This window comes from Toxorhynchites rutilus, chromosome 2 (assembly GCF_029784135.1).
Source record: "Toxorhynchites rutilus septentrionalis strain SRP chromosome 2, ASM2978413v1, whole genome shotgun sequence".
Taxonomy (NCBI): domain Eukaryota; kingdom Metazoa; phylum Arthropoda; class Insecta; order Diptera; family Culicidae; genus Toxorhynchites; species Toxorhynchites rutilus.
Window position 1 is genome coordinate 62771505 of NC_073745.1, and position 27101 is coordinate 62798605.

Genomic DNA, 27101 nt, shown 5'->3' on the forward strand with positions numbered 1-27101 from the left:
GCGAAAACCCCGAAGAAGGGATGATCCGATTTTAGCCTCCTGTATTTTGTTGTATTCGTCTCTTCCCGTAGATCAATATAGTGGAGAGAAAAATCGGAAATTTTTCGAAAAAATCTGAAGGAAGGTCGGAAAATTCGGAAAATTGATTCCCCATATGTTCGAAAATTACATCATAATAAGCGTTGTAAGTCCATTCTATGTTTGCGCTATCGAAATTGATCTTTGTTCGTAAGTGGAAATGGATTTTCAGGCGAAATAACGCATTACCAAATCTTATCTATAAATAAAAATGGAAGGCCAAATGTGTTGGTAAGCGCAACACCCGAGGAAGGAATGGTTCAATTTGAGCCATCTATATTTCGTTGTATTCGTCCCTTCCCGTAGATCAATATAGAGGAGAGAAAAATCGGAAAATTGAATTCTCATATGTTCTACAATTAGCTAAGCGTTTTTAGTCCATTTGATGTTAGCGCTAACGAAATTAATTTTTGTTCGAAAGTGGAAAAGGATTTTCAGACGGAATAACGCATTCCTATATCTTCTATCTATATAAACCAAAAATGGAAGGCTAAATGTGTTGGTGCGCTCTAAACCCGAGGAAGGAATGGTCCAATTTGAGCTGTCTTTATTTTGTAATTTGCTCTGTATAAAACATGTATTCCATGCAACGGAGAAACATGTTATTTCCAAATGCTTGAAGAATCTTGAACGAGAATTGTGTCTGAAAATAATTTTATATTATAAGGACGAATTTTTGTAGAAGTACTAGACAATTTATAGTAAAAGGAAATTGTAAAAGGTCAAAGGGTAAGCGATCAATGAAGAGTTCAGTGATTGGACTCACTGACGTTCACTTAGTAAGAAAACGTGGATGTTTGAATGTATTCAAATCAAAAAATCTATTTTGGGCGGGACGAAGTTCGTCGGGTCAGCTAGTATATTATACAAATGCTTACAAGTATTTGAGAGTCATGACATTTTCTGTTGTTTTGACGTAGGATTACGTCTTTCGGGAACATATTGGGGTACAAATTGAAAATCGAAAATCGAGAGCACCATGAAAATTGTCCATTTTCAAATGCTTATTGTTCAGTCATTTCATGATGGATTGATGAGATTTTTGCGTCAATTAATTTCGGCACTCCATAACAATTTTTTACATTGAATAAAATAATATATGTCATGAAACTAACTATCGAACAATTGAAAAATCTCAACCCATATCCTAACGAAAATACCCACTTCTGATAGGTCGAAATTGACGACATATGCGGCAGGTCCCAAACAGAGACATCAAAACCAAGCTGCCTAGGGGAAATTGGCATTGCAGATACATGAAAGAAGACGGAGCTTTTTTCCCATCGACATGTATTCCCTAACAGAGATTTCAAATCCATGGTTTCTGAGAGAAATCAGCATGTAAAAACCCTCGATAGTTTAACTAACGACGCGCACAAATAGATAGTGCTCATTGTAACTAGCGTGGACATTGCTGATTGCATACGTGCTGGCGAATAAGTTGGGAGCGATGAACAAGTGTTTTTTCGTTCCAATAAGAATCTTTCGATTGAAGAATGATTTTTCAATGAACTGAATAGAACTTATGCTTGATAGAATATAAATAAAATTTAAATTTGGAACTTTTATGTTGGTTGCTTCGTAAAACTTTTAGCACAACTGTAAGTATAAAATTGTGTATGGTAGCTATTGTGTTTAAATAACTTCAAATATGAAACGATTTTTGACGTAGGACTACGTCTAACCGGAAGATATAGGGGGTGAAATGGAAATCTAGGCACTGAACGAGTAGGAAAAAATGCAAGATTTGGAACGCTTATAACTCGAGCATTTCTCAATAGATCGCAAAGTTTTTTGCATCAATTGATAGGAAATATATCTACGCATCTATCATAACGAATAACATTTCATTTTTCTTGAGATAAATAATTGAATAATTGTGAAATATCAAGCATTGTCAAAATGCACTATGTGCCCATTTTTGATTGGTCCATTTTGTGCTCCTCAAATCGTACCGACCAAAACGGACAACCAGAGCAGCAGCGAAATAGAATGAACCACGATTGGAAAGGAAAAAGAAAAAAATGAACGAAATTGGTCGCAGTCTCACACATGCGTAATTCTCGAGCCAGCCAGTCAGCTTAAAAATCCTCGCTCCGCTGCCGTAACGATCATTCTCATTCAAACCGTACACCACATCGGTTCGCATCACAACACATCAACAAACCAACCCAAGCAGCCATGTCCGGACATGGTAAAGGAGGAAAAGTGAAGGGAAAGGCAAAATCCCGCTCGAACCGTGTTGATCTGGAGTTCCCCGCAAGGGTAGCTAGGCCGAGCGCGTTAGTACCAGTGCACCAGTCCACCTAGCCGGCGTTATATAGTTTCGGCCGCCGAAGTGATCGAGTTAGCTGGCAAAGCTGCTCGCGACGATAAGAAAACCCGCATTCGGAACAGAACACATTCGGTTCTGTGGACATCAAGACAACAACGCAATCGCAAAACGGCATCAGGTAACAGAAGAAAAAAGTTTGTTCTTTATACAAACTGCTTTGGTGGCAAATCCAGAACAAGGCGGCATCGAGGGCGTTCGAAATGGTTTTTTTTCAAAACCACGAGTACTAAGTTTTCTAAATTGGAACCATTCCATAAAACAAGGCGCTTTTCAGGGCCATTAAACCTTCCAAAAAAGAGTTCAGGAAATACAGTTCAATGCTTTCTAAAACAATATCCAAAATAATAATAAAACACAAATTGATTTTTTCATAATTTGTTAGCCAGGATATGATGAGTATGTGAATTTGGCAGTTGTTCTGAGCTTATTGATTTTCACCAATTCTTAAATTGCTTCTAGATTGAAAGTACAGTAATTTACACTTATCTCGACATTTAGCTGATTGGACGGACCAGTAATGCGACATATTTAGTTGGACATTTTTGTAAACATAGAGTTCGGGGTCCAAATTATGACCCCACATTGAAGGTCGACATTGTACCACTGTCATCGCAAATGTTCAATTACAGGTTAAAATTACCTCCAATCCGATACTGAGTGGTGGTAATGCGACGTGCCATTGAATGTAATTTACTGTAAAATATGTCACTAGCTGGATGGGAAGAAATATTCCAACTGTGAAAGCTGTGGCGAGTGGCAAACGCAATAGCTAAACAGGAAGGTTTAACCGAACAAGATGGGAATATCGAGTGATAAAAAAAACACAACACCAAAGGTTCTTTTCAGAACCATCAACATATTCATGAAGAGTAAACAGTAAACTAATCCATTTTTAAGGTAGATAGGTAGGTATTCACGTAGGAGAAGAAAATAAAACAATATATTTAAAATATATATTTAACAAAAGCTGTCCCCTTTGTATAGTCCTACGTCACTCCGGTTATGTCCCCGACATTACCCACCCGTCTTTTTTTCTCCCAAGGAAAGTTCATGCGACGAGCAAAATTGGAAAAATGAAGGAATATTCAAAAAAGTGATTTCACATATGCTCTACATATTTTATTGGGTGCTGTTAGCCCAATTGAAATTCGCATTGAGGCATGTAGCATCGTGTTCCGTTGGGTTTAAAGCGAAAAGGAAATGGATTGAATAAACACTCAGAAAATAAAAAATTATGAATGAAATTACTTTTCCATTTCAAATATATTTTCTCTATACTAAAGTAACACTTTTTTTCTGGTGACAAAAATTGGATTCGATAAAGATAATTATCTTATATTGCTTTGATGAGCTTTTTTTCTTTATTTCATCCATACATAACACAGGCGCCATCTCGTCCAGGACCACAGAGGGCGGCTTTGGTACGTTATACGCACCATCTAATTACTAATCACCATTCTTCTATTATTATCACTTGGTTATGGACACTGGTGGAGTGAACAAACAATACCTAACAACCAGACAAAACGGACCCAAATCCTTATCGGAGAGTTTAACAATGTAATTCTTCAAACATATCCAAAATCAGCGTGCAGCAGATAGCCTAACGGAATCCTACGTCAACTATGCGGTCGTGTCTTGGACACAACCCTCCTGTGACTTTTTACACTCATTTAATGTAATAAATGGGGTGACAAAACATCAGCTAAGAATCAATTTTGGGTGTAGACAGCGAGCAATGTTCTGTCTCATCACTACCAATAAGAATTATTCCATATTCGATATAACATGAAAAATTATATATTACACACAAACTCACCTCTCGCTCGAGTAAATGTTGTACCAGTATTGTTGGATAACACATTTAATAAATCTTTTAAGCTCATTTAATGTAATGTATGAGCATGTTGAAAATGTGTTCTGTTAGGAACGAGCTTTTTTGACGTAGAACTACGTGTTTCAGGATGGGTGCCAAATCAGAAAACAAGTCACGTTTTTATGAAGTTAAGTTTAACGTTAATAACTATTTTCACTGTGAACGAATTCTCATGATTTGCATACCAATCGAGTCGGAAATTCTCTAGGATTTGTTTAATATGCTATACATTACAATTCGCTAATCTCTAAACGGAATAAATTCACGACAACTGGAAGAACTTTCTTTTTTCCCATACATTTGTTCTGTCGATTTCTGTGCTAACCCTATCGGTATTTCGAATGCTTATAAAACTGGAACTTTTCTTAACATCAATTGATAGGAAATATTTCTATGCGTCTATCACAATTAATAGAATGTTATTTTTCATGAGATGAACAATTGAATAACTGTAAAATGTCAAGCGTTAAAAAAAAGTCTAGCGGGTTCAAATCGCATGATCTGGACGGCCAATTGGCATCACCAAAACGCGAAATTATGCGTCCGTCAAATTTCGTTCGCAATATGGCCATGTTCGGTCGTGTTGTATCTTCAATTTGTGGCAAAAAAAATCGGTTAACATGCGGCCATAGCGCTCACTATTCACAGTTACCGTCTCGCCGTCCTCATTTTCAAAGAAATACGGCCCGATGACTCCACCAGACCAAAATGCGCACCAAACAGTGACTTTTGGCGGATGCAATGGCCTCTCAACAATCACGTGTGGATTTTATGAGCCCCATATACGGAAATTTTGGGTGTTCACATAGCCACCAACCTCGAAATGTGCCTCATCGCTGAAGAAAATTTGATGCGAAAATTCAGCATTTTGCTGCTGTTGTTCGTTCACCCAATCGACGTATGCCCGACGCATTCCATGGTCACCACGCTCTAATTTTTGTTCCAGTTGGATTTTATATGGATGTAGGTGCAAGTCCAAATGCAAAATTCGCCACAATGATGTGATTGACAAGCCCAATTGCTGAGCACACCGTGGAATCGAAACATTCGGGTCATCCTCCACACTGGCAGCAACAGCAGCAATATTTTCGGCCGAACGCATATTACGATGATGCACAGGTTTCACAATATCGGCAGTTTGTTCGAATTTACGCACTACATTAGCGATTGTGTGCCCTGTAGGCCGTCCATGACGACCAAAATCCGTCCGTAATGCTCGGAAAACATTTGCCGGTTTTTCATCATTTTTATAGTATAATTTAACAAAATTAACACGTTGTGCGATGCTAAAACGATCCATATTGTAAAATGGCAGACATTCAACTAACGATATGACGCTTTGGTTGACAGCTATGTCAAACGGTTGTCAGCGCAGGGCTGTATACTTTCGGAAGCCCGAAATGGAAAACCCTGTACATGCAAGTCGGGGGTATTTTTGTTCCCATCGAGCTGTGTTTCCCTAACACGGACTTTAAAATCAATGTGCCTGGGGGAATCCGCTTCGTCAAAACATGCAAGTCGGGAGTATTTTTTCCTCCACTGAGCTGTGTTTCCCTAACACTGACTTCAAAATTAATGTGTCTGGGGGAATGCGCTTTGCAAATATATGCAAGTCGGGGGTAGTTTTTGGTGTTGAATAATTTTGTACTCGCTTGTCGTTGTGCAGACCGGAATATGTTTCCCTAAAACGTACTTTTAAACTGAAAAGCCTTGGAAAATCGTCATTTCCGATACTAGAGGTGAATGAACTTTCGCGGTTCGAGAACTACGTAAACATGAGATGTGCAATAATTTCAGACGGAAATGTAAAATACAATGATCGTTTGACAATTCTTCCGTTCACATATTTTGGTAGTCCTAGGCATCATATCAAACGTAAAAGGACGTTCATCAAATTTATTTGTAACGAAGAACATAATCTGTTACAAAAATTTCGATGCATTTTTAAATAATATTCGAAGTGGTAAACAAGTGGATTGCATAATATAATTGCGTAGTTCTACGTCGAATATATGCGATCCTGTCCTAGATACAACCCCTTACAATTTTTATCACAATGAAGTCACAATGAAGGTTTCTTCGGAGACTCCAATTTAAGTTTAGTCATTATATCCCTCTGTTGATCGCACGTTGTTTTACCAAATCTGTTCCAATATCATACCAATTTCATTGGTCAGTATTATAACCGTGCAAACACTTTAATTTCTCAGAATTTGTCATGAAACTCTGGATGCGTTTCTATCAAATTTAATTAAGAATACCTCCGCGAAATCGACCTTACACAGCAGAAAATTGGTTCAAAACAAATTCAAAATATCATCCCGCTTTGCCATTGAATGGATAATAGCACAGGAGAGTATGTGACTCCTGAAGCAATCGATACGGAACAAGTGACATTCAAAATAACGAGTGATGTTATATGCCCTCTACTTCTTAACACCACACAAATTCGCCTCTCGGGCGATTTCCGAGATTTCAAGATTCCAAGATTGGAATGGTTTTTTTTCTTGTTTTTTTTTTGCGTTAGCGCTTTGCTCGAGCTGCTGGAATGTGCGAGATGCGAGATGTGTGATGATGTCACACCGCTATCGAATTTCGGACAGCGCCCATCGAAATTGCAGTGGAGAGCGCTTGCATTTGATACGATAATCAGTATGAGTGTTTGATAAGAGCAGTCTAGATTATTCGCATTGATTTATGAACACTCATGTATAAAGATCATTTCCGGTTCACGCTGAGTACATCACTCAAAGCTCTCTTGGAAGGGTTTTTTTCACGATGTATGCAAACGATTCAGGTTGATTTGCTCGCGTACACACGCCGACACCCCGACAAGCTGCGGGAACAGGTGAAGGTCACTAACCTTCACGTGACTGGCTGGGCTGGCTTCGGTTGTCTCCTCTCCACTTCCCACCAGCGCCGCTGTTTAATTCGCACGCGCAGCAGCCTGTGAGATGTGCAAGCGCGATTTCCTTTTGCTCCAATCTTTATCCGTTCGTCCGCCCCGGTGTTGCAGTGCGCTTCTATGTGAAATAACCGTTCGGTTTTCCATTTTCTCGATCCGAGCCGCCGTTTTTCACCTTGTTATTTTCAGATTACTTTCTTGATATGAAGGGAGTGAACGCGCGACTGATGGATGCAATTTTTCCTGCCCAAGTGGCGGGAGGTACGAAAAGGGACGCACGGGAGGGAAGTGTGCAATTGTTGATGCAGTGTGTTGTGTGATGTGATGGGTGCAAGGAAGGATGACGTCAGGTTTTTCCGGCGTTCCTTGTGTTGTGTGTGGACGCTATGGTTGCACGAAATTCTTTGCCGTCGTCGTCTCTCTCGTTTCTGCCGCCGAGCAAACTACTTGCTTGCTGGTGTGTAATTAGACACGGTTGATGGTTTAGCTCTGATTCATCGGTGCTCTAGAAGGGAGCAGATGGAAGGGTGCAGTTGGTGGATTACTGCCTTACGGAAAGCAGAGATTGAGAAATTTGATTTGGTTTCTTCCATCAAGCATTTCAAAATAATTAGCGCAGTTTTAATCCGAGACGATCGCCTGTTAATTATACGCAGTTCTTGTGAACTACATTTTTCCCTGGTGTTACCTGGAGTATGAAGAAAAAGTTGGGACAATAAAGGTTATCACACCAGGTGGGATCATTGATTGCTTATCGGCCGAACTTCTTCATCTACGGCTTCGCACATCAATCCAGGTATTCTGGACGGCAAAATCGAGTAAGAGTTAGCGTATTTCGTAGCATATGATTGGAAACATAGTTTTTTCACTTCGAACACTTCACAAAGCAGTACTGAATGTTGGTGATTACTTTTCCATCCGGATTCCGCATTGCTTCTATATGTATGTAAACAAGTTTCGTTGAAAGAGTAGAAGATTAATCTAGGGGAAATCTTCAACATATTTAGATAATAAGTAAATACAGATCGGACTGGATTATCCGGTATTTTATTTTTGTTTTTTGTTTTTATTTTTAGATCAGAAGCTTTGAATAATTTGTTGATATGCTTTATAAATTTAATCATTTGAACAAAATTAAACGTGGCTAGGTAGAGGAGGGGGGCAGGAATAGGGGTTGTTCCATACAATTAGTTTCGATTATCCGCAGTAGATTTATATACGTAGAAATTTCTAAATTCAAATGAATACTTTGAATTAATATTTAAACATACCTGATAATTTCATGAAACATAGGTGTAGCTAGAACGAGTAGGGTCCGTTTTATATGTTTAAATCTGGTTATCCACAGCGTACTCTTTGCTTCAAAAATCATAAATCCAAATGAAAATATTGATCCAATAATCATAAATGAGGGGCTTAGAATGAAAGGCGTGTAAGTGACTTGATCGATTTCTCTTTATCGACTTTCTCTTTTGATCATAACTTAACTGCAAACACATTCCCAGCTTATTTGACAATGTGGGCGACAGGTCACAACCTCAATCATCGGTTTCTATAGCAAAATCAAATTGGAACGTTTATGTGCGCTGAGTTATTCACGAAAGAAAAAGTTGATGAAGAGAAATCGATCAAATCTCTTACATCCCTTGCATTCTAAGCCCCTCAAATAATATGATCATTCGAAAAATCATGGTCGTAGTAAAAAAAAGAAAAAGTTGGGGTAGGAGTGTTGAAATTGTTCCAAAAAATACAAAATCACTACCTTTGAATCCGCTATCCAAGTCCAAGATTTTTTTTTTGACGTAGGACTACGTCTTTTAGGAAGGGTACCAAATCAGAAAACAGGTGAAACATTTTTATAAAACAAAGTTAACGCAGATAACTACTTTCACTGTAAACGTATTCTCATGATTTGCATACTAATCGAATCGGAAATCCTCTAAGATTTGTTCAAACTATACATTACAATTCGCTAATCTCTAAACGGTTTAAATTCATGAAAACTGGAAGAACATTTCTGCCGATTTGTGTGCTAACCTTTCCCGTATTTTCGAATGCTTTTAACTCGAACATTTATTAACAGATCGGAAAGATGTACATGCAAGTCGGGCATATTTTTGTTCCCACCGAGCTGTGTTTCCCTAACACGGACTTCGAAATCAATGTGCCTGGGGGAATCCGCTTTGTCTAAACATGAAAGTCGGGGGTATTTTTTCGCACTGAGCTGTGTTTCCCTAACACAGACTTCAAAATTAATATGCATGGAGGAATCCGCTTTGAGTACTTTTGTACTCGCTTGTCGTTGTGCAGACCGGAATATGTTTCCCTAAAACGTGCTTTTCAACTGAGAAGACTGGGAAAATCGCCATTTCATATACTAGGGGTGAATGAACTTTCGCGGTTCATGAACTACGTAAACATGAGATGTGAAAGAATTTCAGAGGGAAAAGTTAAACACAATGATCGTTTGACAATTCTTCCGTTCACATATTTTGATAGTCCTAGGCATCATATCAAACGTAAAAGGACGTTCATCAAATGTATTTGTAACGAAGAACATAATCTATTACCCAAATTTCGATGCATTCTAAAATAATATTCGAAATGGTAAACAAGTGGATTGCATAATATAATTGCGTAGTTCTAGGTCGAAAATATGCGGTTGTGTCCTAGATACAACAATTTTTTGTGTTCTCAAAAGATGTCTAATCAACATCTTCATATCGCATCTCAAATTTACGAAAGGGACTTCCTGAAAAATGTTGATTCCCGCAAAAAATACACTATACAAAATTTCAGCTCAACGAACTTTTTTTTCTAGTGTCGCAAAACGTCCTAGTTTGAGTTATTCGAAAACCGTAAAACCGCCCAATGAACATGAGTTTGGGAGTAATATGTACTTTTCATGAGAGAGTATATGACTTCGGAGTTTTGGAAAAGATATAGTTTGATGGCAAGTGAAACGTCGAGATCTAGTGTCATCTCGATTTTTGTCATCTAGGTCTCAGAGGTTCGATTTTTGATAATATCTTTTGGGTGATTTTGCGGCTTTCGAAAAACTCAAACTTTGACGATCTGGCGACACTAGTAAATAGAGTCCGATTGAGCTGAAATTTTGCATAGGGTATTTTTCGCAGGAATCAACATTTTGTAGTAAGTCCCTTTCGAAAATTTGAATGTCACTTTTTCCATACATTCATAACAGGCAATAAATCAAAAATTAATAGCTTGAGCTTGAGTAGACTGTACAATTCGTAGTTGCTCTACGTGATTGACCTGAACCAACCAAATTTCACAAAGAACACACAGAATGACGCTTGGGACTAGCAAATCATTCTCGTTGTGCAATTTTAGTTGATTCGAGCTTTAAATGGTCAATAACGACGCCGGCTACGTCCTTACAGTCACTAGGGGGAGGGAAGGAATGTTAGTATGATATTCGCCGCCCGAAGGCCAGAAGGGTCGCCTCTATAGCGTGGTTCCCTAGCGTTTATCATGAAAGGGATGTTTGTTAGTGGGATAGGTTAAAAATCAGGATTCACTGCGGTATATGATGTGATTCTGTAAACGCTATCTCTGAACTGCTCGACGAAACGAAATCTCAAAAATCGAATGTATTTAAGGTAAAACACAGCCGGACGTACGATTCTATACTTTCTGGAATATTATAACAAAGAATATGATACGATTTTATATGATTATATATGATTTTGACACCCGACAACGGAGGTTGTCTATGAGAAACCTGAGAAGGTCACCAAGAAACCCCTCTACAATAAGAAGGATCTACAATACAATAATCATCGTGCCTTATTGGCTCGAGAACATTCTATTTTCCGCATATTTTGACATCTAACGACGGAGGCCTATCTACAATAAAACGAATCTATAATATATTTCGTGGACTATCACATCGCATGCCTTGTAGCCTTCGGAATATTCTAACAGCCGACTTTCTGAACTATATTTCAACACTCGACCTACATTGCCTACATTGTACTTCGTGACCAATCGCATCGCATACATGTTAACTTACGGAATATTTTGTCATCCGACGTGAGTTGATATTCATGAGAAATTATTTATCGCACATATTTTTCATTGAAATAACTCTCCGCGTCATCTTTGGGAAACCTGAGAAGGTAACCTTGAGAAACATACATATTCTACTATTTATCGCACGTATTTGTAACTAGATAGGTGCACCCGTGGCCGAGTGGTTAGCGTCGCACATTATCATGCCGGGTGTTCGGGTTCGATTCCCGTTCTGGCCGGGGGATTTTTTCGTCAAAGAAATTTCCTTCGACTTGCACTGTGATCACGCGTATTCTAGAGCTTGCCCCTCGGAATACATTCAAGGCGTGTTATTTGGCTTAGAAAATCTCAACTAAGTATTAATAAATGACGCTAGTTAATGCATACGTTGAGACGGCAAAAGTTCCACAGGGAACGTTAACGCCATTCAAGAAGAAGATTTGTAACTAGATCCAATAGCGACGACGAAGTGTTGTATTTGGAGAACCTGAGAAGGTAACAGAGGGGAATTCATATACAGGTCGGACTCGATTATATGTGATTCGATTATATACAATTTTGGACTCGATTATATACAGTTTAAAAAAATATTTTTTTTATGTTTCAAATATGACTTATTTCAAGAAGAAATGGACCCTTTCAACGTTAAGGTGTAATTTGAGTGACTAATTCATATACAGTGGGGAAAAATCAAGATTTTTGAAAATTTTGCTTGAATTTTTGCACCAAGAATTAATTATATCGATATTGCAGCCAAATTAAGATAGATAGAAGTTGGGTGTCAAAGAACAAATTGTAGAGCGGTTAGAGAGCTTCAATTTGATTGATAGAAACAATCCAGTTTAATAAAAAAAATCAGGATGACATTAATAATAATACATTAACAATTACTAACTTTTAAGTTTTTCACTTCCAAAATGTTATTAAAATCCATTAGTTTAGATGTTCCACTACTATATCCTGTATCAAATTTTCTCATCTTTCAAATGAAAGCAACAGAATCGTCTTCCGTAGCGTACTTTGTAATGTAGAGCCAGTTCGAGGCAACAGAGTCCGAAACAAAAAAAAGTTCTATAGCTCTGCCATTGTTGAAATTCGAACATATGCGTAGAAGGATTTTTTCCATCAAATATCATCGTCTATCGTCGTCGATAATTTTTTTTTTCATGTGAGAAAGGTATTTTCTGACTTTAAGGGGATGAATCAAAAATCAAATTCCTCTTTTATATTCAAAAAAAAAAGAAAAATACATGCAAAAATAATGAATAAAAAAAAATTTTTTTTTGATTCGATTATATACAGGATTCGATTATATATAGTGAAAAGAAATCGAAACTATATATAATCGAGTCCGCGCTGTATTCCAATTTATCGAAATTATCGACGGTGATGGTTATATGCTCAGGATACCTTCAATATTATACAATGACTATGACATCGTCGTTCAGAGCCTCAAACTCCACTTCCTCGTCATGCACAGTATTGTCTAGGTCCCCCAATTTCGCTGAATCGCAAGTACATCGCTCTCTTACAACCGACAACGGAATATCGGCATTTTCCATGACTTGGCAATGGAATCAACCGGTAACTCGTTCCACGCCTCAGTCGCCTAAAACATAACATTCTTAACTCTTTCAATACGGCAGTGTGCTACCGCTGTACGGAGCACTGCGCCGAAAAGTTTGACAGTTCTTTTTGACGTAGGACTACGCCTAACTGGAAGATATAGGGGGTGAAATGAAAATCTGGGCACTGAACAAGTAGGAAAAAATGCAAGATTTGGAACGCTTATAACTCGAGCATTTCTCAATAGATCGCAAAGGTTTTTGCATCAATTGATAGGAAATATATCTACGCATCTATCATAACGAATAACATTTAATTTTTCTTGAGATAAATAAATGAATAATTGTGAAATATCAAGCATTGTCAAAATGCACTATGTGCCCATTTTTGATTGGTCCATTTTGTGCTCCTCAAATCGTACCGACCAAAACGGGCAACCAGAGCAGCAGCGAAATAGAATGAAGCACGATTGGAAAGGAAAAAGAAAAAAAAATGAACGAAACATTGGTCGCAGGCTCACACATGCGTAATTCTCGAGCCAGCCAGTCAGCTTAAAAATCCCCGCTCCGCTGTCGTAACGATCATTCTCATTCAAACCGTACACCATATCGGTTCGCATCACAACACATCAACAAACCAACCCAAGCAGCCATTTCTGGACATGGTAAAGGAGGAAAAGTGAAGGGAAAGGCAAAATCCCGCTCGAACGGTGTTGATCTGGAGTTCCCCGCAAGGGTAACTAGGCCGAGCGCGTTAGTACCAGTGCACCAGTCCACCTAGCCGGCGCTATATAGTTTCGGCCCCCGAAGTGATCGAGTTAGCTGGCAAAGCTGCTCGCGACGATAAGAAAACCCGCATTCGGAACAGAACACATTCGGTTCTGTGGACATCAAGACAACAGGCAGTTGCAGCGAGTGGCGAGTGGCAAACGCAATCGCAAAACGGCATCAGGTAACAGAAGAAAAAAGTTTGTTCTTTATACAAACTGCTTTGGTGGCAAATCCAGAACAAGGCGGCATCGAGGGCGTTCGAAATGGGTTTTTTTTTTTCAAAACCACGAGTACTAAGTTTTCTAAATTGGAACCATTCCATAAAACAAGGCGCTTTTCAGGGCCATTAAACCTTCCAAAAAAGAGTTTAGGAAATACAGTTCAATGCTTTCTAAAACAATATCCAAAATAATAATAAAACACAAGTTGATTTTTTCATAATTTGTTTGCCAGGATCTGATGAGTATGTGAATTTGGCAGTTGTTCTGAGCTTATTGATAGTTGGGGACTTTCCTGATTATTCAATTTTCACCAATTCTTAAATTGTTTCCAGATTGAAAGTACAGTAATTTACATTTAACTCGACATTTAGCTAATTGGATGCGACATATTTAGTTGGACATTTTTGTAAACATAGAGTTCGGGGTCCAAATTATGACCCAAATTATGGAAATGTTCAATTACAGGTTAAAATCGCCTCCAATGCGACACTGAGTGGTTCTCCGGCACGTCGCATTAAATGTAATTTACTGTCACAAGCTGGATGGGAACAAATTTTCCAACTGTGAAAGCTGTGGCGAGTGGCAAACCCAAACACTAAACAGGAAGGTTTAACCGAACAAGATGGGGATATCGAGTGATAACAAAAACACAACACCAAAGGTTCTTTTCAGAACCAACAACATGTTCATAAAGAGTAAACAGTGAACTAATCCATTTTTTAGGTAGATAGGTAGGTATTCATGTAGGAGAATAAAATAAAACAATATATTTAAAATATATATTTAACAAAAGCTGTCCCCTTTGCATAGTCCTACGTCACTCCGGTTATGTCCCCGACATTACCAACCCGTCTTTTTTTTTATTCGACCAGAAACACATTTACTGCCTTGGACATACGTTTCATTTTGACATTCAGTAAAAAAATATCGATTCAATAATAATTGAACAATCGATAACGATTTTTGTAGTAGGGAAGAATATTTCCCTAGGGCGTGGAAGGGTTAAGGAAACGTCTCAACCAGCAAAAGTTGAATGTTGGTTTTGAAATCAAAAATAATAACATCCGGTTAGCTGTTCCGAACAGGAATCAGTAAGGGCTTCAATAGTCAGTCATCCGATGCATTGCCTCAGAAGAGAAGAGTCTTGCAACTTTGAATCCACCAGCGGTCTCGCTTTACTGAAGCGCATTCCCCGTGCATTTCACAAAGTAATACAATTCTTTTTAGACAACCTGTTCTACTTCTACTAATCTACCGAGATTGAGTAGTAACTTACAACCCTGCAGTATACGGGTTTAGTCTCGGTCTAAAAATTAAAATGAAATTAAAATTTAAAAAAAAATGAATCGATATTCTAAGTCAGAGAATTCCCTTAGTCAAAAGGATTCCCAAAATGACTCACAAATTTTAGAGTACTTTCGTTATGACTGAATTTTCTTCTCGTTTGTCTTTTATTTCGATACAGAACTGTATATAGAAAGCATCCAATCCCGCTAATTGGAAAAAATAGAGAGTTATTGTTGTTACCCGCACCCTCCTGACCATTGAACACAATCAAACATCACACGAATCCCGTGAGGCAAGGTCATTCCAAGGAATGTTCCGCACACAACCTCAAAACGAGCACACAGTACCCGCCGTTAAATGCGTTGATAAAACTTCCGAATAACAGGCAAAGAGAAAGAAAAGTTGCATGGGAAAACTCACAGCACACAACAAAACAAAAACATTTCAGCAACAACAAAAACAAAAAGTCCACGGAATGTGAATCACGCATTTTTTGAGAGCGCAGATAAATACATATTCATATGGCGCTCTTCCTTTGCGTTTGCCGAGTAGACAACAGCATTCATTTCATATTTTGTGGCTGCCTATTTACGCCCCCGGACATTTCCTCTCGCTTATCATACAGATTGGGGGTCTCACAGTGCCAGCACAATCAGGCTTAAAGATGACAAAGATACATCTTCCACCTGCTGCGCGCCTCAGTCGAAGTATGCATGTACAAATATCAATAAGAGAGAGAGAAAAAATCCAACAACGAAGATTTCGCTCGTCTAATTTATTTCGGCGGAAATGTTGTCCTCTTGGTAACACCACGCATAAAAATCAGTTATCTGTTGCATATTAAATATCTAAGAGTCTGAGAAAGTTCAGCCCTGGGTCTGTGTTTCAGCGGGGTTCATGTTTTGCTTGGTTTGTTTTGAAACATACTGTGTAGAGGGGCGTGAGCGAATCAAGCGCACAGAATTTTTAATTTATTAGCAATTGAAGGCAGAGGCGACACGACAGTAAAGTGTGCTCATTCCGACGAAATGTCGGTCACACGATTTTCACATGCCCGAACATCGTAACGCTCAGATGGATATTAATCTGTTTTTTTCTTTGGAATTAGTTTAGCATCCAAATTTTATTTCATGATTGTGTCATCGATGGCGAAAGATTTACCCAATCGAATTTATTTGAGAAATAGAACATATAGTAGAAAATTTAAAAAAAAAAACTTACAAATCGAGACTCCTGCGTCTCCATGTCGTAAGCAGATCTCTGCGGCTGCTGCTGCTGCGAATCCATATGCCCTCGAGTGCCGATGATTCGAGCAATCCCGTCTCTTATCACTCCTCCTAGCACATACACACACGTGAAATAGATAACAGCACTATCGTGACACTTTTCAGGACTCTTCTCTTCGTTCTTCTCAAACACATCGAAGGAAGAGCAAACACTCTCTCCCACTCTCTCTGTGCCCAAAATTAGGATCGAATACTGTGGGCTTCGCTTTATGTATTCTACTTTCCGAAACTCTCAGGGCATTATCCGGAAAAAGAACGTGAAAAAATCGCGCTGCCTTTTTTTGTTATTGGCTATTGTTGTTTCACCTATTCATTCACTTTTTCTCTTTCCTAAGAAACAGGAATCAAACACAACCGTGAACATACCACACACCACTCTGCACAATTCCATTCGTTCGCCCTTGCGTTACACACAATCTAAAAGAAAAATTAATAAAACAACACACAATGATGATGAAACAATTCTGCTCCGTCCAACACAGCACAAACTGTCGATGTAAATCATTGAAGAAAGACACCGCGCACACGGAATGATGAGTAATCCCCGGCAACCAGACGACGCGCGTCTTGTAGTTTTCAAGCAACCTGGCACTTTTTCGGGTCGATTCTCTCCAGCTGTCCGATCGTAGTGTTCCAGGACTTGGCAGAAGACATTTAAAAAACGGAAAATTTTTACAGTGCACCCTCGCTGCCACCGGTTAATCCTGCTAGGACATCTTCTCTTAGGTTCTTTCGACACGGAGAAATCACAGCTCAGAATCAGTTCGGTAGCACTACCGTTGCTGTCACTCCCGGTAAATATTGTTTGCCATCGCGAACCGTGATCCTGTAAATGAAGAAGAGAAAAACGAGCAGTATGAGAAACTGTACGAAATTGATTAAATTTTAATATTCATTCAAGCAAGAAGCTATACAAACTCTATGTTTAGGGGCTAATGATTTGGTTTGTAGTGTCACTTTTAGCATATAATTGCGTTTGACATTCGCGGTGATGGTGAGGATAATGGAATGGTGGTATAGAAAAATGGTCAAAAAATCACTGTTCAAAAAAGTCGACTTTCACAAAAAAAAACTCGTATCCAGTTTTCAGATTTGAGATGCCTGTTCAGGCTGTCCATTAAAAAATTATTGAAATGGTTCATTGGTACATTACTCAATTTTATACTAATTGAGAAAAACTGTGGAAAAGTTACGCTGGTTGAGTCCACATTTGAGATGCCTAAGCGGTACTGAATTTATTAATAAGTTTAATATAAAATCAATATTAAGTTGAAAGGTTCTAGAAGCGTCTACAATCCAATCATATGCTGGTTAGAAGAAATTGGGAAATTAACTAGATTGCTTAGGAACCGACACTGAGGTTTTAGTTAGAAAAGCGTTGATTGAGACTGACAAAGTAAGAAAATAAAAAATGAACCATATATCATTTTCGGATGAGTTACAAAATGTGGCTACATTCCAGTCGAATCTTTGCCTTTTTCAAAAATTTTTTCTAATAAATATTTTTAGGAGCTGAGACCGACACTGATATTGTGCCATTTATGATAAAATTAAAATTGCATAAATGCTTCCCGCTTTTAGCATTGTTCATCTCGTAAACAAAGATGGATTCACTCATAAGGAATCCGAAATCAAACTTTTCCAGCAACGAGAATTATAAATCCTACTTATGTTTGACATACACTACGTAAAAATCTGTGGTAGTTCCACTACCTTGATAAATCTGAAACATCTTACAATCCGAAATCTGTTACAGTACTACACCATATCAGGGTGTCGGCTCAGAACCCGAAAAAAAATCCCTGATATTGCCTAATTTTCCAGTAATGTTTCAGAAAAAATCCAGATGTAGACAAGTATTCAAATTTCCTACTAGTTCTGTAGTTGTAGTTCTTAAAACATTTAATTAGCATAAACAATAAAATTTGAGAACTTCCGTCAAGTCCAATAAATGAATTGTTTGTAATTTTTAATGAAGATACTGAGAACTGAGAAGTGTTGTAAAAGATAAGAAATCGTTTTTATTAATATAATTTAAAGTTATCTTGAAGGTTCCTTAAACACTAATACAAAACAAGTCATTTTCGTTCTGGTTTGGATCAACTATTACGATTTTATCGAAACGATTTTTTCTTGCAATATTTCGGCTTCCTTCTGTTCATTTTCCAATTAAAAAAATCGTTTCATCTTGAGAAATTTCGCTTCTGCTTCTCGTAGCCGTTTTATTCACTTTGATTCTTTGATGCTGAAACTTGTTGCTCTTGTGGCTAGCAATATTGTTGCAGTTGGATTTCTGGTGGAGCTCCACCGATACATCCAAAATTCGTCTATATAGTCAAAAGCTTATTGAATCGTTCTCCAAAATTGTTTTGATCGGAATCAATGATGGAATAATCCAGAGAGGATATGGCTCTCGGTCGCAGGATACAGCAACGCTTTATAAGCTCTAAAACCAGTGCATTAACATTCTTTCGCATCCAAAACGAAATTGTATAATTTTTTACGTCGTAAAATTTTGGCGAGCTTTTGGAATCTATCCATTACTAAGATGTATCGTGTAAAATATGCCATCAGAAGCTACCAAAATTCAAGCTTTTTTTCAATTGCAGCTCGCGTCATGTAACGATTTACCACCTCCTTCTTTTCTTCATTCCAAAATATGACATTCAGATCTTTGTAATTATGTTCAAAGACTCGTCGAAGCCAACGACAATATATAATATATACAATATATCATGAAACATTCTTCTCAATACAACCATGCCTTTTTTTTGTTAAAGACAGATAAATAAATAATGATACAATGGATAGTAAAAATATTCTGTTTTATTTTTTCGGAGCTCGAAAAAACGTTCGAAATTCGTGCCTCTACGCTAGAATACCCCCTTAAGCATGAATTTATCGATAATTTTCGAAGAAGGAAAAAGGAAGTGAATTGGTTGAAATTGAACTGCAGATACTGATTGCACAAGTAAGTTATTAGTTTCAACACAACCCGGATAGGCCTCGCTAAAGCTCTTGGTGCAAATACGGAAAAGTACGCGCATCCTGGGTAGCATCGATTTGCTTCAACCATGATGAAAACTCTGGATCTTGCAGCCAAATGCCTTAGAGGGTCGTTAGGTACCAACACTGTTATGCTTTCTATGTTACAGAGGATAGTAATATGTTGTGTCACATAGAAAGCAGTTTATAAAAAACGGTGAAAAATGCCAGAACTTCATACTTTTTTTTCCTGACATTGTTTAAATTCTTTGATTTTCAAGATTTTTCAAGGTAGTCAAAACCCTACATATCCAAACCAAGTTCTCGTATTGAAGGAATTGTGAATGGAGAGTCGAGTGTCAGAAGTAACTTATAAGAACCAATAAAAAGGGAACATCAACTGCATCCATCACCAGCAAACCTAAATATATTCTTAAATTTACCATCTAACCAGCGGATTTCGGAAACCGCTTTATTGCCACGAGATATTCAGTAACAATGGCTCAAGAGGTGATGAATAACAGTAATGGTCCTATATTTATATATTTATTTATTCAATAGTTATCAACAGGCAGTATTTCACCCTAATGATATTAATAAAAATCACTTATTTGTTCAATAAATTTTTGCCGGACCGCATTTCTTGAGTAGTGGAAGTCAAAACCAGAAACTACTTTGTTGAATAGGCGTAGAAGACCCAGTAAGGCTGAGTTGTATCCATGGTTGATACGACGGAAAGGAACTCGGAGGAAAGCGTGGTCCCGTAAAGCTCGAGATTGAATCATAAGATTGATGGTCTCCAAAATTACTTTGCATTCTGTCCTAGCCAATAGCACATCATACACAAATACAGCGGCATCTCGTCCGCCTGTTCAAACTGCTCATATGACAGGTAGACAATCTCAGATTTTTTAAATTATTTCACATTTGTAGGATGACTGTGGAATTGCCGAAGGTAGTTTATTTGTAATTTCCATATTATCCTGATTATTCATATTTTCTTTCCTGTTTGGATGATACTGTTTCTCCGTAAAGAATGTAATCGGATGGCTACTTGACTACATCACCCAACGCGCACACAACACAACACAGTGACTACAGGATTCAAACCCTTCATCTAAACCCGCCGTCATTCAAACATTTTTCTGCATCTTCAAGTGCGACAGGGCAAACGAAGTCAGCTATGTATGAAGCGATCACTACTACTAATGATCTGACTTGCGTAAAATGGTAGTTCAAAGTTTTCTGCTGAACGAAGCCGATAGACGATAGAAAATACACACACTAAAACACATTGTTAATTGAACAGGTAGCTCACTTGGCCACGCGTCGTCTCACCCAACGCGCACACAACACAACACAGTGACTACAGGATTCAAACCCTTCATCTAAACCCGCCGTCATTCAAACATTTTTCTGCATCTTCAAGTGCGACAGGGCAAACGAAGTCAGCTATGTATGAAGCGAACACTACTACTAATGATCTGACTTGCGTAAAATGGTATTTCAAAGTTTTCTGCTGAACGAAGCCGATAGACGATAGAAAATACACACACAAAAACACATTGTTAATTGAACAGGTAGCTCACTTGGCCACGCGTCGTCTCTGATTCAGCGAAATTTCATTGTACTGATCAACAATTTTCTATCTTATTATCAGGACAGCAAAGTGCTTGTTGATAAACTAAATAAACAATAAACAATATCATGTTGAGCCTTCAATTAAAATCATTAAAAACCACAATTTTTCATCAAATATGAACCTTTATCCTCAAAGATTTCGGATCAGAAACTTGACACCCTGTAGAACAATCAAAATTTGAACACAGCTTGACACTAAATTTAAATCTTTGCAGCAAATATTCCTGTCTGATGATCATGTCAACTGCCTTCATACATAAAAACCAATTGGAGACATATCAAGCTGAGCAATTAAATCAAAATCCACCAAAAATCACACCAAATCAATTCGTGCTTCAACCATTCCATTCGGAAACATACTTGAGTAAGTAAAATAGGAATTATCCAATTTTGAGCGCTTAATTCTCAGTTATTTCACGATTAAGGTTACCATCTGTCCTGTTTTAGCAGGACATGTTCTGATTGCGAGATCTATTTGGGGCGTCCTGATTTATTTTTCACAATCTAGCCTTTGTCCTAATTTTTATGAGAAATTCAATTTTGTTGATGAATCAGAATTATTTTCAGTCGTCCTGTCGATTATATGTGATTCGATTATATACATTTTTGGACTCGATTATATACAGTTTGAAAAATGAAAATCTTATTTTTCAAATATGACTTATTTAAAAAAAAAGTTACCTTTCAACGTTAAGGTGAAATTTAAGTGGCTTTTATATGTATAGTGGGGTAAAAGTTGTGATTTTTGAAGGTTTCGCTTGAATTTTCGTCAGGAATTGTTTATATCGATATTGCAGCGAAATTAAAATAAATAGAAATTGGTTGTCAAAGCACAAATTTTAGAGCGATCCGAAAGCTTTAATTTCATTGATAGAAACAATGAAGTTCAATATACATTTTCAGGATAAAATTAATAATAACACATTAACACAATAACACATTCAAATATTCTTATTTAGTTTTTGTGTTTTGTCTCGATATTCCAAGTTGATTTTTTTTCAAATGTCTAAACTAGAAGTGTGCAATCCAGCTCATCATGATGAACAGCTCAGATCAGCTCAGCTCATCTTAGAGAGCTGTTCTTTATGAACAGCTTTTCAGCTCAGTTGTCAGTGTCGACTGCTGGTGGCGACTTTCAATTTGGGTCCTAAACTCGATAGTGTAATCTTTATCAGATTAGAAGACACGAAGCTAGTTTTAAAATGTTAAAATTTAAATGAAATTTTTCACGCCATGTTATTAACTTACCTAAAACACGTATTCCTGACTGTTATTTAACCATTTGTCTATACATTTCCGACATTTTTACTGAGTTTTTTCATTATAATATAAAATTGTCTTCAAAAAGAAATTTCTTATGAGATTTTTTTCCGCCTACAAATGAAGTGTTTTTCATTGAAATAGAATACTAATTTAATACACAGATGTTAATTTTCATTCATAATTTTAATTTTAAAAACGTGTTTATTCTGCCTGAAAGTCAATTATTAATTTTGGCACCCCTGAACTGGTAAACAAACCTCAATGCCGTCAACGCGAATATAACAGTTGAAAAGACAAGGAACAAATGAAACTGAACTGAATAAATGAGAAGAATGAACTTTGTACTTTAAAGCCCCTAGAATACAAATATAATGACATAAATATATAAAATATCAAATATATCTGGAATTCATATGCGAGTGATTAATATCGAGTGAACACACGTCTTGGAATTTCATAAAATTAGCCCTACTGATTTTGTTCATTTTGGAACTCAAAGGATTTTGAGTCTTATTGGGGCACATGTACATCAATGCCGAATTCCACCGACTGGCACTGATAGACGCGATTCGTTAAGCTTGCAATTTGAAAATACTTTCCAGATGTGTTCTTCAGTACCAAAGTCGGAAGAAATGAGTACCATTTGAAATGAAAAGAAATGACAATATTCTCTGTGAACGTTTGAATCATTTAGGTGGAAAAACGAGATCAAATGTTTTATGGATATATACAAAAAGCAATTCAACATTAACTCTAAGAATATCGCTCCATTAAAATATTCTGGAATGTAATGAATCAAGAAACACAATAAACGTATTCTGAAAAAAAACTGAATAAAACTGAAAAGTTGAAACTGCTCGGCAAAATAACAGCTGAGAAGAATCGATGTAATTCTTAAGGTTTTTACGCTTTTGCAACCTCCTGCTGGAATGTCCACAAAACTTATATTGAGTAGATTATAGACATATAGTTTTATCACGCTGTTTGCTTTATGATATTCATTATCCATGTTTGTGCGCATGAACTATTATTTTTAATGAACGTATCATAGAAATATTATCTATATAAATAAAAATGTAAGGCAAAATCTGTTGGTAAGCGGAAAACCCGAAGAAGAGATGGTCCGATTTTAGCCTTCTTTATTTTGTTGTATTCGTCTCTTCCCGTAGATCAATATAGTGGAGAGAAAAATCGGAAAATCCTGAAGGAAGGTCGGAAAATTCGGAAAATTGAATTTCCACATGTTCGAAAATTACATCATAATAAGCGTTGTTAGTTCATTCGATGTTTGCGCTATCGAAATTGATCTTTGTTCGTAAGTGGAAATGGATTTTCAGGCGAAATAACGTGTTTCCATATCTTATATCTATATAAATAAAAATGTAAAGCAAAATCTGTTGGTAAGCGGAAAACCCGAAGAAGGGATGGTCCGATTTTAGCCTGCTGTATTTTGTTGTATTCGTCTCTTCTCGTAGATCAATATAGTGGAGAAAAAAATCGGAAAATTTTCGGAAAATCCTGAAGGAAAGTCGGAAAATTGCATTCCCACATGATCGAAAATTACATCATAATAAGCGTTGTTAGTTCATTCGATGTTTGCGCTATCGAAATTGATCTTTGTTCGTTAGTGGAAACGGATTTTCAGGCGAAATAACGTGTTTCCATATCTTATATCTATACTAATAAAAATGTAAAGCAAAATCTGTTGGTAAGCGGAAAACCCGAAGAAGGGATGGTCCGATTTTAGCCTCCTGTATTTTGTTGTATTCGTCTCTTCCCGTAGATCAATATAGTGGAGAGAAAAATCGGAAATTTTTCGGAAAATCATGAAGGTCGGAAAATTCAGAAAATTGAATTTCGACATGTTCGAAAATTACATCATAATAAGCGTTGTTAGCCCATTCCATATTTGCGCTATCGAAATTGATCTTTGTTCGTAAGTGGAAATGGATTTTCAGGCGAAATAACGCATTACCATATCTTATATCTATAAATAAAAATAGAAGGCCAAATGTGTTGGTAAGCGCAACACCCGAGGAAGGAATGGTTCAATTTGAGTTATCTGTATTTCGTCGTATTCGTCTCTTCCCGTAGATCAATATAGCGGAGAGAAAAATCGGGAAATTGAATTAGCTAAGCGTTGTTAGTCCATTTGATGTTGGCGCTAACGAAATTGATTTTTGTTCGAAAGTGGAAAAGGATTTTCAGACGGAATAACGCATTCCTATATCTATATAAACAAAAATGGAAGGCCAAAAGTGTTGGTGTGCCCTAAACCCGAGGAAGGAATGGTCCGATTTGAGCTGTCTTTATTTTGTGATATTCTCTGTATCAAACATGTATTCCATGCAACGGAGAAACATGTTACTTCCAAATGCTTGAAAAATCTTGAACGAGAATTGTGTCTGAAAATAATTTTATATTATAAGGATGAATTTTTGTGGAAGTACTAGACAATTTATAGTAAAAGGAAATTGTAAAGGGTCAAAGGGTAATCAATCAATGAAGAGTTCAGTGATTGGACTCACTAACGTCCACCTAGTAAGAAAACGTGGATGTTTGAAAGTATTCAAATAAAAAAATCTATTTTGGGCGGGACGCGCGAATCCTAGGCTCTCGCCACGGTATATGTGATTGGCGTCATCCACTTTTTTTTATCCCATTTATTCTTTTAAGGCTCATTAGCAATCTAGCTGTAACAGAGCCGAATTTTAATCGTGTACATGTCACATGGTTATCATATCTATAATTAGCACATTACACAGTTGTCATTCGCCAGTATTCCTTCTATACCATTACATATGGTACATTCACACAGTAGCCATTTAGGCGTAAGAGTATTCTTTCTGTTCTTCCATTATCCAGTTGGACCACCGGACAGCGGAGACAGTTGATTGATCATTGTTGAGTTATTTATAGAACAGTCCGATGTGTCTTGCAGAGTAGAGCAGTTGTATGGATGAATCGATCTTATTTCGACCGTGGATCGATCTCCATCGCTGATGATTGTTGCGTGGACGTAGTTATTCTGTAACAACACAAAGATGGTCAATGAGGGTCCTGAGTTTTGAACTTACGATCGATCGCTTACTAAGCGAACGCGCAACTAATGAGCGTCATCCACTTGACAGACATCAAAATATGGATTTGAATCAATATTACAGTAATGATGTTATTCTTCCTCTATTCTTTGAAGAATAAAGTCGAAATATTGATGAGTTTGAGCGTGGATAGGCTACACATTTCGAAATTGATTCTCGTGATTGATCTAAACCAGCCAAATAGCACAAGAAAGGCTCTTGAAAATAGCAATGAATTTTCTTTATGTAATTCGCGGAGATTCGCACGGTAATAAATAGTAAATAGAGATTCCGACCATTGCCTTATAGCCGCCAGGGGAAGGGAAGAAATGTTAGTATGACGTTTGCGACCAAGGAAGTCGCAATTATAGCTACAAAGCCTATTTACTGTCGTAAGTAATTTGAATCAATGAACGCGGACTGTCAACCACTCGCAGGAATGAGTTTCTGAAAAATCAATGGATTATGATAACAATGGTTTAGAATATCATATGGAGACGAAATACTAATATTAACAGAAACAAACATGAATACATAAAATGCATTTCATCTAAATGTAATTTCTGTGATACTATTTTTGACCGAAAGCTATTATATAATGGAGACATCGGGTATTTTTGGACATTCGCATAACCACTTATCCCACTGTTCAACCTGTGAGAGGTATACGAAGCACCAATACAACCGTGAACCTTCAATCCGATGACTGACTCTTCTTTCAAAACACACTTCTACACGTCAACACGCTGGACGATAGAAAATTGCATGAAGGTGTGCACAAAGGAGCAGCAGAAGGGAGCTGGAATTTTTGCTCTCAGTCATTTCCGATTATTTTCTGTGTCAATTAATGTTCCAGCTGAATGATTGAAAACAAGTACAAACGTATACACTTACCACGGGAAATAGTTATTCAACCGCAAATAGATTTCGTCAAGTCCTTTTACTCTCGAGCAAAACAACTATCCCGTTCGTTTTCGAGTGAAAACAATTTTACACTTTTAAAACTTGATCCTCTGATTGCTTCCGCTGTCCCTTTCTTTCCGATGGAACTACACGTTGCAAAAATCCCAACTTAAAGCGACAGACACTTCCGACACCACCTTGAATCCACCTCTCGTTGGTCCTCTTTTTCGCGAATGACTTGGCTGTCGAACGGGAAAAATATAAAAGACGGAACGCGTAACGTCCGCGATGACGACAGACTTTCTTCTTGCGGACTTCCAATCAGCAGCAGTAATTTTCTCTCGCTCTTACCAGTAATCAATTGGCTCACACACCACGACAAACACCACCGATTCGATACATTTCTTCTTTTGCACTTCCTGCGAAATCACTGAAACTGCTTCCAAACACTCAAAGCACCCAATTCTCGCCTATTCCAATTTCGGCACTGACAGTTTAGTGCACAAATTAACCAATTTCATTCCATATATATAAGCTGTTTTTTTTTCACTTTTCGTTCGCGAAATCACACACCCAGGCGACGACACGATCTTTGCTTGACTCTGCTCCAAATGCGACTCTCACCAGTGCAAAACGACTTTTCTCCAACCGTGATGTGCTGCTCGCGATCGTTCGTTCAATCGATGCAGTTGGCAGTGCTGTCAAGTGACATTGACCAAAGTACGTAGAATAGAGGGTAGTCTCCTCCCTGCTTTGTTCAAGTAGTGGTAGGCAAAGGAAAAAAGCAAAAAGTTGTAATAAACCATCCATCGAATCCATATAAATTCGAACATTTTTGATTTTTTTTTAAATTGTAACAAAAGAACTGTC

General features: G+C 37.5%; 1 protein-coding gene across 32 annotated transcripts in view; it reads right to left on the reverse strand.

Moving 5' to 3' along the window:
- LOC129766483 (patronin) overlaps positions 1-26849 on the reverse strand; it is a 194909-nt gene extending 168060 nt beyond the window's left edge. For 27 of the 32 annotated variants that reach the window (XM_055767048.1, XM_055767049.1, XM_055767050.1 and 24 more), the window contains exons 1-2: positions 26223-26849; positions 16295-17185 (exon numbers count right to left, since the gene is read on the reverse strand). In XM_055767048.1, the coding sequence (XP_055623023.1) occupies positions 16295-16360 (66 nt within the window). In that variant the 5' untranslated portion in view covers positions 16361-17185; positions 26223-26849. The remainder of the gene's footprint in view (positions 1-16294; positions 17186-26222) is intronic. The other 5 variants (XM_055767017.1, XM_055767019.1, XM_055767018.1 and 2 more) reach the window with 5 other exon arrangements.
- Between the last annotated feature and the right edge of the window lie 252 nt (positions 26850-27101).